General features: G+C 37.7%; 1 protein-coding gene across 3 annotated transcripts in view; it reads left to right on the top strand.

The window, feature by feature from the left end:
* syndig1l (synapse differentiation inducing 1-like) overlaps positions 1-12736 on the top strand; it is a 31144-nt gene extending 18408 nt beyond the window's left edge. For all 3 annotated transcript variants that reach the window (XM_085373105.1, XM_085373106.1, XM_085373104.1), the window contains 2 exons: positions 2494-2631; positions 12578-12736. In XM_085373105.1, the coding sequence (XP_085229231.1) occupies positions 2494-2631; positions 12578-12736 (297 nt within the window). The remainder of the gene's footprint in view (positions 1-2493; positions 2632-12577) is intronic.
* The last annotated feature ends 4508 nt before the right edge of the window (positions 12737-17244 follow it).

The raw sequence follows: 17244 nt of genomic DNA, 5'->3' as shown, positions 1-17244 counted from the left end.
GAGCTTCTGTAACATGAATCAAATGGCTGAACTGCCACCTCAGCATACAGTCAAGTTCTGTAGTCTTCTTAATGACCTACTAATTTTATTCAGGTGTGCTGCAGCAAAGTTTCAGGACACTGGCCCTCCGGGACTGGAGTTTGACACCCCTGCCTTAACCAGAACTTGTATAAAAAAGAATAAAATTGTCACTATAGCTATCTTAAAAAATAATAATTATTATTATCTGGTCAGATCATATATCATAACGATTCTCACGTACTCTGCCTTCCTTCCCTGACCTTTTGCCTGACATCCAACATCTGTGCAGACATCATCTCTCTTATTGAAATGTTGAGCAAAATTGACGTCTATTTATTTGACACAATAGTCACCCACAATTTGTTAGCCTTGATTGTATTTTTCATTTATTTTCCATGTTCCACCCTCATGCTGGATCATCCTTCAAACAGGATAATGTGGGAAGGATGCAGCTTAATGTCTCATATAGAAACTGTGGCCTCAATCTGAGACTTCTTTTCATCCCTGGAAAATAAATCTCTGTACTTGGTCTCGGCTTCGTCGAAGAATCCAACAACAAAGCCGCAAGAGGAACGTGTTTGTATACGTGCATGCTAGAGAATGACGTAGTCAGAACGTCCTGTACCGACTTGTGAATTGTAACACATACTGATCTTTTCAGCTCTGGATCAGGACTCTGAATTTGCATCATCCTAAACTGTATGCAGATGTATGAGCATCTATTCTCTTTTGCTGCAGTTTCTTGTGAGAAATGTTGCATGGAGCGTGAAATAGTTTCATAAAGCTTTAGGGAGGAGGTGTGTTTGATTCATAACTATTTCACATCTGAAATGGGGTGTACTTTCAACCGTAGCTATTTTTTTCATGCCATCTGTTGTTTACATGCCAAAATGTAGGAATCTGCATATCTCAGAACTAATGAGAAACTAATGGGCCATCACCAAAAGTCTATAAATGTGAGCTGTGACATTATGTGGAAGCAAATGATCCTGCATACGCTGGTATGTTTTGTTTCCCATTACACAAATGCCTTTTTCTTTCTCAATAAGTGGAGATTCTTTTCCCACCCACTCAACTTGAAAACCAACTCTACCTGTACAAAGACTGCTGTACCATATAAATGAAGTCTTACTCATATGTATTTTAAAGTAAATCCTGTTTTTATCTGCATGTTTGTTGGCAAATTTCATCATCCAGTGACAGAAAGTTTACAGAAGTTCCACATGGTTGGACTTAGGCGCCCAAAAATATACAGGATGAGGTGTCTTGGTGATATTACTTGTATTACCTGTATTGCTATGAGTTTGCAATGAGAAATTTCTATCTCAGTAGTTAGAAACTGTTCAACGGTTAATAATGCTTGTGCTTTCACTGAGGATTAGAGGATATTGAATCTGTTTTAAGAGTGATACCAATATCTAAAACTGAGATATTTCAATATAATGGCTGATTATTTTTTTCTTTCTCACAAACCTAATATAAACAGATATTGCTAATATCTGTTTTGTTTGGTTATTTATTTTGGTTTGGATCAGCTGGTTGCTATCTTTTTAAATGTTCATTTTTGGGCTATTATATATGCCGATACCAAAAGACGAATGGCTAATATCTAACCTAAGTTGGTCAGGTTTTAACTTTAGTCTTCAACCAAAAACTGGTTAGCACATAAAACAGAGTTCTGTCAAATAGAATCAAAGTTTGCCTACTTACCATGGAAGCTTTATTCTGGCACTAAAAAAGCAAACAAACATTTTTTTCTCATTCACAAGTCAACACAAATTCCAACTTGGTAGCTTGAAATTTCAGGTTATTTTCTCCATTTGTAGTGGTTTTTAGCTTTTTAAATTTTTTCTTTGCATTTCAAAATTTTGAGATCTTAACTCAAAAATTTCAGATGCAGCAAAAACTTTTAGCAACAAAAAATTTTGTCTTGTGGGTTGAAAAAAATGACCTAAGAAAATTAAGTAACAAAAAGATCCACTCCACTTTCAACAACAGAAAAATGCTTATCTCAATCATCCATGCCACAACTGATACCTCTGACCCCACATACTTCATGTTTATTATTTTTACTTTTGTTTTTACTATTGTAAACAAAGTCACAATTGGCATAACAACCCATCTTGTCATTGGCTATGAGTTGTGACAAAAATATAGCTTTTCAGTTAATGAAGTGCTTGTGGCCTTTTGTGCAGGGGTAGATTAGCTGTTAGTCTCTACAATTCTCCAGGCTGTATACTAACTGATTGTTGTCAATAGCCTTAAATTTTGCAAAGCATAAGAGTGGCATCAGTCTTTGTCTGCATTTTGATGCAGCTGTCTGCATCAAAAATCAAAAGGAATCAATTCCAGTGTTTTCTCAAACCACCTGTTTACTGCTACATCGCCACTGAAACTACACAGTCTGCCCATATACATCATGAAATTTTAAATGGCTATATGTTTTAACATTAACTGCTGTTTTCTGTGCAGACAGACTGTTCTACCGACAGCGAGAGTGAAGACAACTTCATAGTTGTCCCTCCACGAGATCATCTCGGCCTGGCCATATTCTCCATGCTCTGCTGTTTCTGGCCTTTGGGGATTGCAGCATTTTACTTCTCACAAGGGGTGAGGCCACACATGCACATATTAACACAGGCATGCAATGCATACCCTTTCAAAGTTGTGGTCTGTCACACATGAATGATGCAGCATCTGGTTGTCAAGGTCTAGCATGCCCCCACCCCCTCCCCCCCAATCACCCATACACATGCTTCTATAAATTCGTAGAGATGGGAACACACAAACATGTAAACACACACATCTATCCGTCTTTATGTATGACTCATTACCAAAAGATTAAGAGCCTTCACTCTTAAAAAAGGACTGACAGCTGACTCGCTTACTGCAAGGCCAATTTTTACTGAGCTATGCATCAATAACTCAAGGCCAATCTGTAATGGCTGCTTGATGCTCTGTAAACAGGCTGAGAGCCTCCTTTAGGAAGAGTCTATAAATCACTTTCAAGGTTCTATCTGTAAATGCCAAGAAAGGTTGTATTCAAAATAATAAGATGAGAGAGGATCTCTGAACGTGTAGACTTTTCAAGAGGACTGAAGATGAACCCAATTAAAGGCGGGCTGATGTATTAAAGATGGTGAGCCCTTGGGAAAGATGAGCCGTAATTATTTTGCAGACACACTGGCATTCTTTTGACTGATGCACTAAAAACGAATGTTTTATTGCAGTCCAGCATAAAAAAATACTAAAAATGACCCTAAACAACGTAATCTGAAGCGAGAAGCTTTACCAATATTTTCTTTTCAGTAACGTCTGCAATCACAACATAATAGGTATCTAATAGATTCCAGCCAGACTTCCTCCCTCTTTTCAGTTCTCTTTGAAATGACTCTGATGATGTTATGTCAACCAAAGAGCACAGGGAGTGCCTCTTGTCTTGCCGCTAATCAAGTCTGTCCTGTGAATCATCAGCATAATAAAGACAACACATTAAAAGGCTAACAGCACAAGCGTAAACACACAGTATGTCCGAAAATGCATGTAAACACACGCACTGCACATACAAACACACAAACGTGCTAGAGACAGACAAGCTTTTCATTAAATTGCCCTGCGTCTGACCACAAATTCTTATCAAAAGCTCAAGCATTTAGCTGCCTTATCTTGGGCGCAAGTAGTCTAAGCCCGTCAGTGAATTATCTTGTCAGGAGCTAATTTGATTCTTCCTGGGTAATTATGGGGAAGTGATGGCTGTGTTTAGGGATGGATGATTTTTCTGCCAATCTCCCCCCTTTAGAAGGTGCTTTCCTGAAGAGCTGTCAGGATTTCAAAGATATGGAGGAAGTTTGGGATCGCTTAATTTTATAGTTCAATAACCCACTTCACTGGTCTTCGTTTCATGCCGTTATTCAGAAGGACCAACCTGAAAGTGGTGATTCTATAGGAGCTAGCAGAGCACATGTCTGAGTATGCTTACCGGTGCATTTGCACTGCACTGGTGGCCAATAATGGCAATATCAACTCAACATGTAGGTAAAATCAGAATCTTTATCAGCTTTTACTTCATAAAAATATAATGGCTGAGGAATATATGACTCATTAAAAGAAGCCAACACAAACCATAACTAGTTGTAGCTGAGTCAGATTTCCTTTTTGGATTGGATGTTATCTAGGCAGGGATAGCTCAGTAGGTAAAGTGGTCGCCCCATGATCGGAAGGTCGGCGGTTCGAATCCACTTAACGGCTACCCTGAGGTACCCCTGAGCAAGGTACCGTCCCTACACACTGTTCCCCGGGCGCCTGCTTAGTGGGCTGCCCACTGCTTCACTGAGTGAATGGGTCAAATGCAGAGAAAAACAAGTAATTTCCCCATGGGGATCAATAAAGTATCCATTATTATTATTATTATTATTATTATAATTAAAGGATAATTTTGATTTTCTGTGTTTTTGTTTTAGACATGGGTTCAAATAGCAAGATTAGCAACTGGTCCTCCTAAACTGTGCAATCATCACACAATCAATAGTATCATTCTGACTTTGTTAATCTTAGAATCCTATCCTTAGTGATACCAACATCCCAATCCTGCGAGCATTCAAGCGAACCCTGTTTCAATTTCCAAACCTAACCAAATAGCGGTGCAAGCGAAGCAAAGAGCAAAACAAAGTCCCTAAATTCAAAGCCATGTTCTTCTGGCTGATTATTCCACTGCCACTCCAAATGAGTACTTTGTAGATCTCAAAAATAAGACAGCTATTTTTCCAAATCTAATATTTCCATGGCACGCACCCTGTGTGCATCTCTGCCTGCGTCATTTGCCGGAACAGCAGTAAGTGATGCCCTGGGATGAGAATGTGCTGTCCAGAACTGATGAGAGAAAACAATAAACAGATGTTGCATTGTTGCCTAAGGTAATCTGTCTGTCACAATGATGTTTGGGGGTAAAAATCAGACAAATGGAGCTTTCAGATACAACAAAGCATGCGTTTCGCTCGCTGCTGGGTTGAGGGCACTGTTTTGGAAGAGCTGTGGACCACATAGCAAAATCAGTTACGTTTTTGAAATTTCCAATCAGTGCATCAAGAAAATTCCGTATATGAAAACTATATTGATTTACCCTTTACTTCAATCAGAAAGCTTCAATAGATCTACTGAGAGAGAATGCTTAAGCAACCCTAAGCCATGCTTATAAATATTGCCTACCTACAACAAGCTACCTGACCGAGGCTGGGCAATTAATTGTCTCAAGGGGCCGCTTGAGAAACTGGGACTGTTGTAGAAGGCTGTACCTTCCACAACAGTCCCAGGTTCTCATGTGGCCCTCTGGGAAAATGAATTATCCACTCCTGTACCTGACTGTTAAAACACACCTAACATGCAAACTGGGATGGAAATCAGTTTTCTAAGATAGGGATTTACCTCTGTCGCAGGTTCCTTTCACATATACACACCCTGCTCATTTCATTGCTTTGGCAGAGCTTTCTGTCTTTGTAGAACACTGTAGATGTGACAAGGGCAAAGAAATTTATTTATTTATATTTTAGAAATGATAGCACATCAGCTTCACCACTTACTCTAAGGACATTTAAAAACAAACACGTTAGCGACTGTAATAGACTCTGTGGATGGCAGATCAATAGTGTTTTTGTTCCACTGGAAGGTCAGGCCTAGTCAAATACAGCGCCGCTGCTTTGCCAAGGAGACGAGTGAGTGAAGGCGTCAGCAAACACCTTAACACAAAAACAGACATGCATTCATATGCTGCTGTAACGCTGTTCGCCAAAGACAACGGCTTTTATTGTGCATAATGTCTTTATGGTAACTTGTGGTGCACAATTTTGAGATTCAGTGTTAACCTCCCCCCACAAACGCACGCATCAGCTGATAATAACTGGAATACCATAAATATCTGAGGGAAATTAGCTTTGAGCATTTGATTGGGAAGCGGAATTGAGTTTCAATTATTGCCGCTAATTGGGTGAGTGTTTTGTTTTGGAGATGCTGATAAATTCGTCACTTAGCTCTGAGACATCTGCACTGGAAAGTGCAGGGCTGAGGAGCAGCAACAATCTATTTCACGATCTTGCAAATAAGACTCCCCTGAAGTTATCGTATGGCGTACGAGCCATAATAAAGAATGAAAATGAATGAGCTCGTTATAGTGAAACTGTTTCTCTATTTGTGCCTGTCTGTGCGAGGGAGGCGGAGACACAGACACAGAGAAGGGGGCGTCGAGTGTTGTTTGTTTGGAAGAAAAACCTGTTAAGGGTGCCGAGTCTCCATGCAGCCGAGTCTCAGATGTTATCTTTTTTCTATGACACCACATTTCAATCATTTTGTCAAGGTGGTGGAGATAAAGCCTTAAATGCTTCTAACCATTTTGCTCTCAAGGGTATTCAAGGAAAAATACAATGATTGACAGTGTTAAAAGTTAAGCTGCGATATTTTCATCACTCTCAGTCCACATTACAGCATTATTTCAGTTTGTCACAAAATGCCTTGATTTCATTTTAACTGACAAACATTGCGTATCATATTTGACAAATGCACCAGAGAAACTGACCCTCGAGTGAGTGCCCTTTGAATAGCCTCTGTAGAAAAAAACCCCTCTTCAGTCTGAATCTCAAAACAAGTCAGAACTATTTTAGTGTCCCCAAAGACCTCTGTGGGGTTGTGCTAATATATTGTCAGAGGGAGAATGTGCTTTGTGTCATTTTGAAAGCAAATTAAAGCCTAATTTCCCATAAACCCCTCATAATGGAGCTTCTGTTCCAGTGATTACTGTATTGATGTGGAAGCTGAAGGCTGCCTCGAATGCACATATTTCGTCTGGATTTTCTTCCTGACCTTTCGAGGCATTTGTCTAAAGAGCCTCTCTCGTTGGCTCTAATCTAGCTGTCTTTGTCTTGGACTATTAACTTTGTCTTCAAAAATCTGCTCAGCCTTAGAGAAACAGAGCAAAGTGGCAATACCTTGTGCTGTTTTTTTTTATTAAGTTCAAACAATCAAAGTGATACAAGACCCTTCCTAATGGCCACTCTGCGTGCATTCTGCAAAACTACAGAAGGTTCTGACAGATGCGTTGTGTCTGAGCCAGGGCTACATCCACAAAAGTCAGGAATTCAAACTAGTGATTGGTTTTTCAGTAATCTGCAGTGAAACATCTTCTTCACTTGCTGTGGGCACTCGCAGAAACATACAGAAAGTTTTAGGCATCTGATTTTGTTTAAATGCTTCGTAATTGTCTCCGTACCCTAAAAAACAACCCCAACACAAAGTTTTCCGTCCAGTAAGCATCAAAAAATCCTCTTGAGCTCTGAGCTCATGGCAATTAACAATGCTTCCTTAAAAGCAGAAAACAACTGATTATTAATCCTGTCTGCATTTATGTTCTTAACAATATATTGAAATGACTACATAAACAATGCCTGTCGTTCTGTTCTAATATAATTGGCTAAAGCCAGACTAAATATGCAAAATTCATTTATATCTGCTTCACTGGAGTTATTTTACCCTGGTGAGAAACTGCAGAGAATGAGATCCAGAATTTCGAGCTAAATGGAGGAAGGCATGAGTAACTAGAGGTCATATTCTGGTACAGCTGCTTTGTCGCTGTTTGCACGACTGTAGTGCAAATTGGCAGAGACTATGAATAATACAATATTTTTGTCAGGAGAGAGCGATAAAGCAAGACACTTAAAGAGTAATTAAAATAATGTATTCGACTTAATATGCACAAAAGGGAAAAGAAATATGCCATTAGCCTTTTGTGAGTAGACCCCATTGTGATGTCATTATTTTAACGGGTTAGTCATTTTATGGAGTCTAGACCCTGGTGGTGGACGAGGAGTGATGACATGAGAACTGGAGGGATGTGAAGAACCCACCAGTAAGGTTGAAGAGAATTGCATTAATTCCACACTAAAATAACACCTGGCAGTGGGAGAGAAAGCACAATCTGATTGGTTTGGCAGAGAATAAATGACCTCAGGAAAAAGTGATGAGTTTGAAGTGGGGAAACGGGAGAGAGGGATGTGCAGTAATCTAAACAGAGCTAGCATCAAGACAATCTTCCTAATAGAAATTTCAATATATATTTTACATTAGATTTATCGCACACTGCACTCATTCTTTGTTATCACTGTATTTCTGTAAACTGTACTGTAATGTGCGAAAGAGTTGAGCCTTCCGATATTTCCTTATATTTTGCTGGTAGAACAGGAAGTAGGTGCGGCGATTTATTAAAACGTGCAAACATAATACAGTTTCTAAGGCAAACACAGAGTTTGCACAATTCTAATAAGTTTGAATGTCAATAATTGGTATGAGCACCTTCATTATTGAAGAAAGACTGAACTAAGCTGTTTGCATGTATTAGAGCCAATTTCTTAAATTTGTCACTTTGTAATATATTGTATTATTTAATTTAGTTCAGTCTGTTACTGTTCTTATTGTCTTGGAGCAACTGTGACCAAATAATTTTCTTAGGGATTAATAAAGTATTCTGAGTCTGATTGATGAATAGTTCTCCAGGCTTCTTGAAGGACATTTAAAGCTCTTTTTAGATGTGTGCTGCCTTTTGTTCTGTTCTGTCAAGATGTTCCCACACTGCTTCAAAAATGTTGCGGTCCGAACTCTGGGGAGGCCAATCTATGGCTGATACTGTTCCACTGTATGTTTCACATGGTCTCCCAGTAAGACCATTTCTAATGACGCAACTGAAGAGCCAGATGCATCTCTCGGGTCCTGTCAAACGTCATTGCTGGATTTTCTTCTTTGTAAATAGTAAAAAATGTCAGCATCACCTTCAAATATAGTTTAGGAAATAGTCTTGCCACTTTTTATTGCATCTTCCACTCTCTATTTTCTCTACTATCCTCATTTTCCTGAAGGAAAATGTCCTCATTTTGTTTAAGGACATGTTGCACTCGATGCCAAGATACGTTTTCAGCTAACAGCTATTTGGGAATCACCTTATTGCTACAAAAATACTGTGTTATGTCATCTTTGGCTTTTTTTTTTGTAGATTCAACTAAAGAAATTAGAATAAATTATGTGTTTTTGTTACAGGCGGCTAAAAACAGTATTAGCATTATACAGTACTGTATAAAATATTAAATTTTAAGTGCAATACTTAAACATTATACTGGCTTAATGTTACAAAGACAGATTTTGTTTTACTATTTATATGACTAGCACAAGAAAAAACCAAACAGCCAATCTTCAAGGAAAAGCAACTTTGAAAGGCCTTCAGAAAGCCTCGAGAACTATCTCAGATTATACTATGTTAAAAAAGTAAACTTCAAGTAATCCTTACTCCAGTCAGTATTTCTTCTCTCCCCTCAGATATCCAACAAGACCACACTTAAATAAAGAAAGATGCTATTAGACTACATACCTGAACCAGCTCGCTCTTCTCAATGAGAAGAAGATTTCAGAATTCTTCTCAGTTTTCCCTTATGTTGAGCAAAGCAATTCTACAAAAGCAACTCATATGCAAGACTTTCAAAGTCAAAGGTCAAACCAAGTATAGCTCTTTTTTTTTTTAATGGAGACTTTGTGTTTAGGGTTCCACTCCCTGCCTCTGCCAGATGCAAACTCTCTGACTACTGAGAGAGCTGCACCTGAGTAGCAGTGCAATCCCTGTTAACCTTGATTTTTAGTAAGAAATGTTACCTCATGAGTACTTGGTGCTGTGGCTCACCTCCAAAATGAAAGTGGCAGAGTGAGCTAGTGTGACCCTAAGGCCAACTTCATCATACTCACATGCCACACATCATTATTAAATTGGATACAAGAATAATGAAGGCCATTTCATGCATCCACACAGTGCATTTCAAAATTCTGTTAGCACAGGTTCACACCCATCTGACTGTGTTGTGTTGTTGGCACATTGAATTATGGTTGTAATTTATAAACATGTTGAACACTGGAGACTGCTGAATCTTTGACTGCTGTGAAGAAAAAAAAAGTAGTAAATACAGTAAGGCATTGTAATAAAAAAACTGAATTTATTTTAATTTAGTGGAAGAAAAATGAAACAAGAAACTTAAAAAGCCAATACAAAGGCCAAAAAACGCCAATATAACAGTTTATGCTCTGTAATTTCTGCTTCAGGGATAACCTCCACTCAGTGAACTAAATGAAAAAGAGAAATCAAAATAGTCTATTTTCCCTTCCTTTCCCTTCTGGCGAGGAAATCCATTTGAACAAGAAGATAGCTAAAGGTTACATAGCACAGCAACCACAAGTCTTTATACCTGCTCCTGCTTTAGAGAGGAGATTCTCTATTTACCATTATTAACTAGCAAATCCCCCGCCCTATGTGTGGGAGATAGGAAACATACATGCATGCATATATTACAATAATTATAGTGTGATGATAAATGCTAAAAAAATGTATGTTTTGATGTAGATTCCAAATACTACATCCAAACACTGCACAACTCTGCAGCTCCCTGCTTTATAATCATTTTCAGCTCAGTGTTTTGGAGCCCAGACTTCACATTACAATCACCACAAAATTAGGATGAATTTTTCGCCTACATGATTACATTTAGATGTGTTTAAATACAACCAACATGTTTAATATACATCTACAGTGACTAATGAGGCAGGAAACGGACCACTTCAAAACATAACCAAGTTTCAGTCTGTTTATTTCTGAAGTTATTACGTATCAAATAATTGTTATTTCTGAGAATGTAAGTACTGCCCATTGTTAATCTCACAGTGTTCATTTAGTTTCTTCTTTTACCATAGACTCTTCTAATACACTTCTAAAAATACACTATATTAATGCTCAAGCTTATATTCATTACGCTGAATCATGCAACATAATCGCTTCAGTGTTTGCACTGTAAAACACAAAGTCAGTAGTTTCCTGGAAACGCAAATCAGACAGATTAAATATACAAATCAAATTTAGTCAAATGGCAAATCATATATACGTGATTATATTGTAAATGTATACATACATATATATATTTTTCTTTTTGTCAATTGGTTTTCCAGTTGGCATATATACTTAGAAAAAAAGGCTGCAGTACCTGCATGCGTGTCATCATTCATGTCTGTAAACACAGAAAAGCTCAAAGAGTTTTGAATCACTTCTGATAAAACTTTGTATGTGTGTAGAGTTGGGTAATGTTAACAATTCATTAAAACTTGGCTTTCATCCTACAAGGTCTTAAAGGTCAGCTTAATGATTAATGGATTTAAAAACTGACAAAAGCCTTATAACTTCACCTATAAACTATGATTCTTAGTATTGAAAGTACAGTACAGTATAACGATATAAAATATCATTCCCCATTTGACCTTTGACCTTTCCTTTAATGTTAATAGGTTGATCTGAAAGTCAAAGTGATAGTAAAGCTGTAGGTATTTAAAAATATGTTTATCACTGCCATTGTTTGTATTGACAATGTATGGGAAAACAGTGAATAAATATTATATTTATTATAATATTATTAATATTTTATTTTGATGTTGTTATATACATTACAGTAAAAGGCTAAGTGTTTAAATACATAACAATTTGAATACATGCTCATGAACAAGTATGATTTTACTTGGAAAACAAAACTATCAAACAAAAAATCAATAGAAACGTTTTCGCTTGACATTTATCACTAAACATTTAAAATTAAGTTTAGTAAGTAAAGTAAAACATAATTGTACTGAAAAACATGTCAAGTATATTAAAATGGGTTTCAACAGAGAAAAAAGAAAAGCCTGAAATTACTTTTTATTGTACAACACGCTTCTTAAAGAATGAATAAAAAGAACAAAGAAAGCAAAATGAATGCATAAAGATCTCAATGCCATTTCCCATTTCCTTGAAACCAAATACTGCCCAGACAACGAGAAGCCTTGGCAGAGGTTTGTGCTCTCAGAGTGGTTTTTGTTATAAAAGCAGATTGCTTGAAAAATAAATGTATGTCAGAGGACAAAATATAACACCAATTTTAGGATTCTTATTTGATTGAAAACAAAAACTAGTATTTACTGCGGTTTAACGGCTGCTTTTTCTAGCTACACTAACAGGGGCTCGTGAAGAGGATCTATATGTGCCTGTTGTAAATGGGTCATGTCAGTGGGAGTCACTCTTTGGAGGGGGAAAAAAGCAGTGTGGGCACACAAAGAACCAGCTTTACACTCTGTGACTTGAAAGCATGGATTAACTGTGTGATATATAAATATGAAAATAATTATTATTTTTTTAGTTCAATGATAAATTATCTATCTTGTTTCCCCCCATACGATTTTTGTCATTCAGTGATAGCAGCTGAGGTGACCATAACCTCCTGTCCTTCACATTTTCACACTGATTGCGATTTCTTAGTCCTGCAATGCATTTTTTATTCAGTTCATGTATTTATTTGCACAGGTCAGTCAGTTGGTCTCTCCATTTCCATGACTTTAGGTTTTACATTGCAATAGAAACGATAAACAACATATTTTTCAGTGGCTCACCATTTCTCTTGAAGTCGTTGCAAATGATATCAGCCTCTGACTTTCTTCTTCTTCTTCTTTGTTTTCTCTTTTACAGACCACTAAGGCAGTGAACAAAGGTGACTTCCCGCTGGCCAACATCGCCTCCCGAAGGGCTTTGTTCTTAGCTGCCCTCTCCATCACTATAGGCACCGGTGTGTATGTAGGGGTAGTGGTAGCGCTCATTGCCTACCTTTCTAAACCAGGGCACATATAGCAGTCACACCTTCTTTCCAAACACCTCCAGGGAGCCCAGGAAGAGAACACCGTCCTCTGGGGAATGTCACTGCGCCTGCAGACTTTGAGGAAAGTTTTTCCAGGATGTACAATTTGTACAATGTACAATTTTTCCCCCCCTCCACCTTCCTCCAACTTCTCTCCCTGCAGGCCCTCTGTCAGCCAAGATTTGCCACAGTGACTGGAGAGAGGTCAAGCAAGAGGGCAAGAAGAGGGAGGCCTGTGGATTGAGAGAGACTGCTGAGACAGAGGGTTTGAGTAAAGGAAGCATTCCATGTTGGAGCCCAGTTTGCATTGCAATGGCTTAAATCCATGTTTGCTTCATCCTCTCCTGACGGATTTTTAGGTTCCACAAGCCCTAAAGAAACTTTGAAGAGAGAAGCTCATACAGTAACCTATTGAACTTAACCAATTATTAACAAGCAGAGGTTTAGGAAGGTTCAGATCAACACAGTGTAACTTATTCACCTAAACCAATACTATACTGTTGTTGTTTGAGCTGCTGTTAAAATTGGAGCTGCCCTGTGGAGTCTTGCCCTGTATCATCTCAGTTTGCCACCTAGGATTGTCTTTAATATACTATAATCTGCCCCCATCAGCTCAAAAATGCATTTGTCTCTGGGCTGACTGCCTCACACCGCAAGATTTAAATAAAATAAAAAAAGAAGATGTGAGAATATTTACACTTTCTTAAACCATGACAAAGGACTTATTTCCAGAGGGACATAAGAAAAAAAATATAGAGCGTTCATCAATAAAGGATCAAACTCTTGAAAATCAAAATAATAATAATTATAATAGGGAACACGGTTCCCTTCTCATTAAAACAAACGCACTGGCATGAATCAGAAAAATCTCAATGGAGCCACAGGCCTGCATTTTTCCTCAGTAAAGCTAGCCATCTGTCAAATCCCTAGTACTCCTAAAATCTGCTCATGCAGATATGTTTGCCTACATACATACAAATTTGCTTTATTTTGTTTGTTTTTTTAATGTTTGTCCTTTTGTGTTCTCTACTGTTTAAAAAGTGTCTTCATTAATACTGCTTAAACTAATTTTCATTTATGGCCTTTGAAGTAAAGCACAGATGTGAGATGGCCAGATATTCAGGGCAAATGGTGTCCAGTGTTTCTACAAGTGATACATCTGATAACACAGCATGAAATATGAAATGAAGCATGAGCCATTTAAGGATGCCATATACATCAAGTACATAATGTCAGTTCAAAGCAGGACTTACATACAGTTAGGTTCTTGGTTTTTGGACAAAGACTTAATTGTGTAAATTCTGGTTTGTTGGAAATCAAACGATCAAGATGTGCAGACTTTCCGATTTCATTCAAGTGGTTTAACAGAAGTATTTAATTAGTATTTAATTTCAAGAGGCTCAAAAAATACTTATAATTGGACAATGGACTAACAAGCAGTTACACAGCCAGGTGAGGCCTGGTTTTCTGCACCGTTGTATTATAAATTAAGCAAATAAAAGATCTGGAGTAGATTCAAATGGTCAAATGTGGCATTTGGTAGTGGAACTGAGTCACTGGTGTTTATTGATGACAATGACACGACTACACTCTGCTCAGATTCAGCTGTAGCTGTAAAACTGATCACACTGAACTTCACAGTGGAAATGGAAAGCATACTGCAAAAGCAACCCAAGGCAAAACAGTTACATATCCTTCAATGGTGAAGTAATTCGTGCGTATCCGTCTGAACTGAGCATGTCGTTAAATACAAACCCAATAATAAGCAATTAAATGTGACCACATTAAAGGCCTAGCAGTGAATCTGAAGCAAGGAAATGCAACATTTGGTGACGTATATAGATTCCAGACTTCTAACTGTGTATATATATATATATATATATATATATATATATATATATATATATATTAGGGGTGCAACGATACACAAAATTCACGGTTCGGTTCGACACTTTGGTGTCACGGGTCGATATTTTTTCGATACAAAAAAATGTTCATGCCTTTTTAATTTGTCATTTATTAAAATTATGAATATATATTTTAACTCAAAAGTACAGTTTTAAATTTAATGTTGCTGAAACAACAAAAGCAAAATAATAAAACAAATAAATCTATCTGATCGAGGAATCACTCATCTTTGGAAAAGAGAGTTCAATACAGAGAATGAGGGTGGGGGAGGTTCAATTTCGGGTAGCGTTGAGGCAGTTGCCATGTTACAACGAGCTTAGCTTCTGTCTTGCTAGCTTGTGCTGCGCTCAGTGGATCTGCACTCGACAGTGCAGCCTAGGCGGAGTAGTCGAACGCAGATCCACTGAGCTCTTAACACAGACAGCATCGTCAGAAGAAAAGTTGATAAAATAAATAAAAAATTTGGTATTGTTCAAACCGAAAGCACTGTATCGAACGGTTCAATATCGATACGAGTATTGTTGCACTCCTAATATATGTATATATATATATGTAGACTTTTCCAAGTGTGGTAGTCCTGATTTTAGCTCTGATCATTTATTTGATTTAGAGCTTTCCTTAATCATAAATTCAACTGAGTTAAATTAAAAAACAAACCAAAAGGCTCATATTTTGCACAATGCCTTTTCCCACTTTCCCTTATTCCAGCTAATAAAACAGGGGAGATTTCGCTTTGTTCCTTCACACTTTGAAGGTGAAGACGTTCAACAGACAAGTTCACAGATTGTCTGCAAGAAGGGCTTATTAATTACTGATATTTTAGCTTGTGTTTTTACACAAGTCTGGCAGATACTATTTCAAGCAGTGAAGCCTCAAGAGGGGATGATATACACTTTGCTACCCTGCACAGGTCCTGCATTAGTCATACCTGACAGTTATGGTGCACAATTAGCTCCCATTAATGGCTTTTTCTGAAGGAATGCATATTCTCTGGAGCATAGCCCTAAAATAGCACAACCACATTAATTTCACTAATAAGCCACTTTTGATGTCACTGCTTGCTGTCAAACCAGGCAAGTAAACAATCCATTTACACACATCCTTGGTTCTGTGAAATTTTTAGGCTAAAATGTAACTCTGTTCTCATGTGCTAATGACGAGTGAATATCTTTACATATTCTCTACAAGAGGAAGCTTGACGTTTGGGGTCCGAGCTGCAGTTTAATTCAAAAACCCCAAAGTTTCTTTTGAATGTTGTCTTTGACTGCCTTTATGGGTAAACAATCATCTTCTGACTAAAATAAGTCAGAAATGGACCACAGTGCACTCTTAAGGGGTTCTGAAGACAGGATAATGTATCTGTATATGTTTAGTCTGATAACCTTTGACACCTTTTTGACCACTTGTCCCAAACTTAACTCACAAGCTACTGATTGCAGTGTATGCACACATCACCATCACTGTACCTATAGCGAAAGTTTGTTTTCATCTCACGGAGAAAGTTTTATTGCTGATAGCGATGAAGATACTTTGTGTTTTGTAGCGTGTCATTCAAATGATGTGTTTTTAGCTGGCTTCTTTGGCAACATGGTATTGTGCAAAGTGTTACAACAATACGTAAGTTTTAATGCTGTTATTCTTTTTTTTCCTCATTGTGATGAGCTACACATCCATGCAACAAAGAAGTTTGCTGAATGCCAGGTTGATAGTGATCTCTTCGTGTCGTGCTTTAAGCCGCGTTAAAGAAAAACAATGTTGTTACATTATCTTTGGGATTTCTTTCCTATCTTGTGTGACGGCAACATGTACATATTGCAAATAAAGACATGTTCAAATGTAATGACAAATAAATCAGGAAGGATGGCCTTTCTTGGAAGCAAAAATTCTTTCTCTGATTTTTGTAATGTGAAGTTCTATAGTTGGATTCATATCTGAAAAGCCCTTCACAATCTGAAGGAACTGGCTGAGTAATTGAGATGCTTGAGTTGTTCTTAAAGCAAAAGCAAACACAGACTGAGTCATGGGGTGTAGGTGGTTTTGCCAGAAAGAGACAGAGGAGCAGCTTTGAAATCTGTATAACTGCACCATTCTCTTTGCTGCATGCAGGAAAGTACATTTCCCTTTGTGTTGTCAACCATTATGATTATTGAACAGCAGAGCTGTAGCCTACCCAGCTCAAAATTTCACACAGTGAACAAAATGCCAACAGAACAAGCTAACATTTCCCACACGGTGTCCTATTATTGCGGCAGTCACTTTGACAAAGAAGAGCAATGATGTTATATTCTGTTGTGATTGTTGGTTGTGGTGCACATTATCAATGGCTCTCAACTTTTTTTTCTGTTGTTGTTGTTGTACATACCCCCACAGTGTATCAGATGAGCACAACGGGTGTGGTGCAGCCCGCAAACACCACTTTACTTGTTTGTTTCCTAAAATATTAATACTGCTGGCTTAAAAAAGCAGATTTTTTTAATCTATCTCCATGACTTTTAACTTGTCAAACTGTGTCCCTTCTTTAATTTATGGTGATTTAGTAAAAAGGCAAAAAGCAATTGTCTGCACTTTTCTTCTTTGGTATTGTCACAAAGAA

Source organism: Diplotaxodon limnothrissa, linkage group LG15 (genome assembly GCF_057381915.1).
Source record: "Diplotaxodon limnothrissa isolate DT_005_m linkage group LG15, D_limnothrissa_male_GT1.1, whole genome shotgun sequence".
NCBI lineage: Eukaryota > Metazoa > Chordata > Actinopteri > Cichliformes > Cichlidae > Diplotaxodon > Diplotaxodon limnothrissa.
Note: the sequence above shows the minus strand (reverse complement) of the source record. Positions and strands in the feature narration are given on the sequence as shown.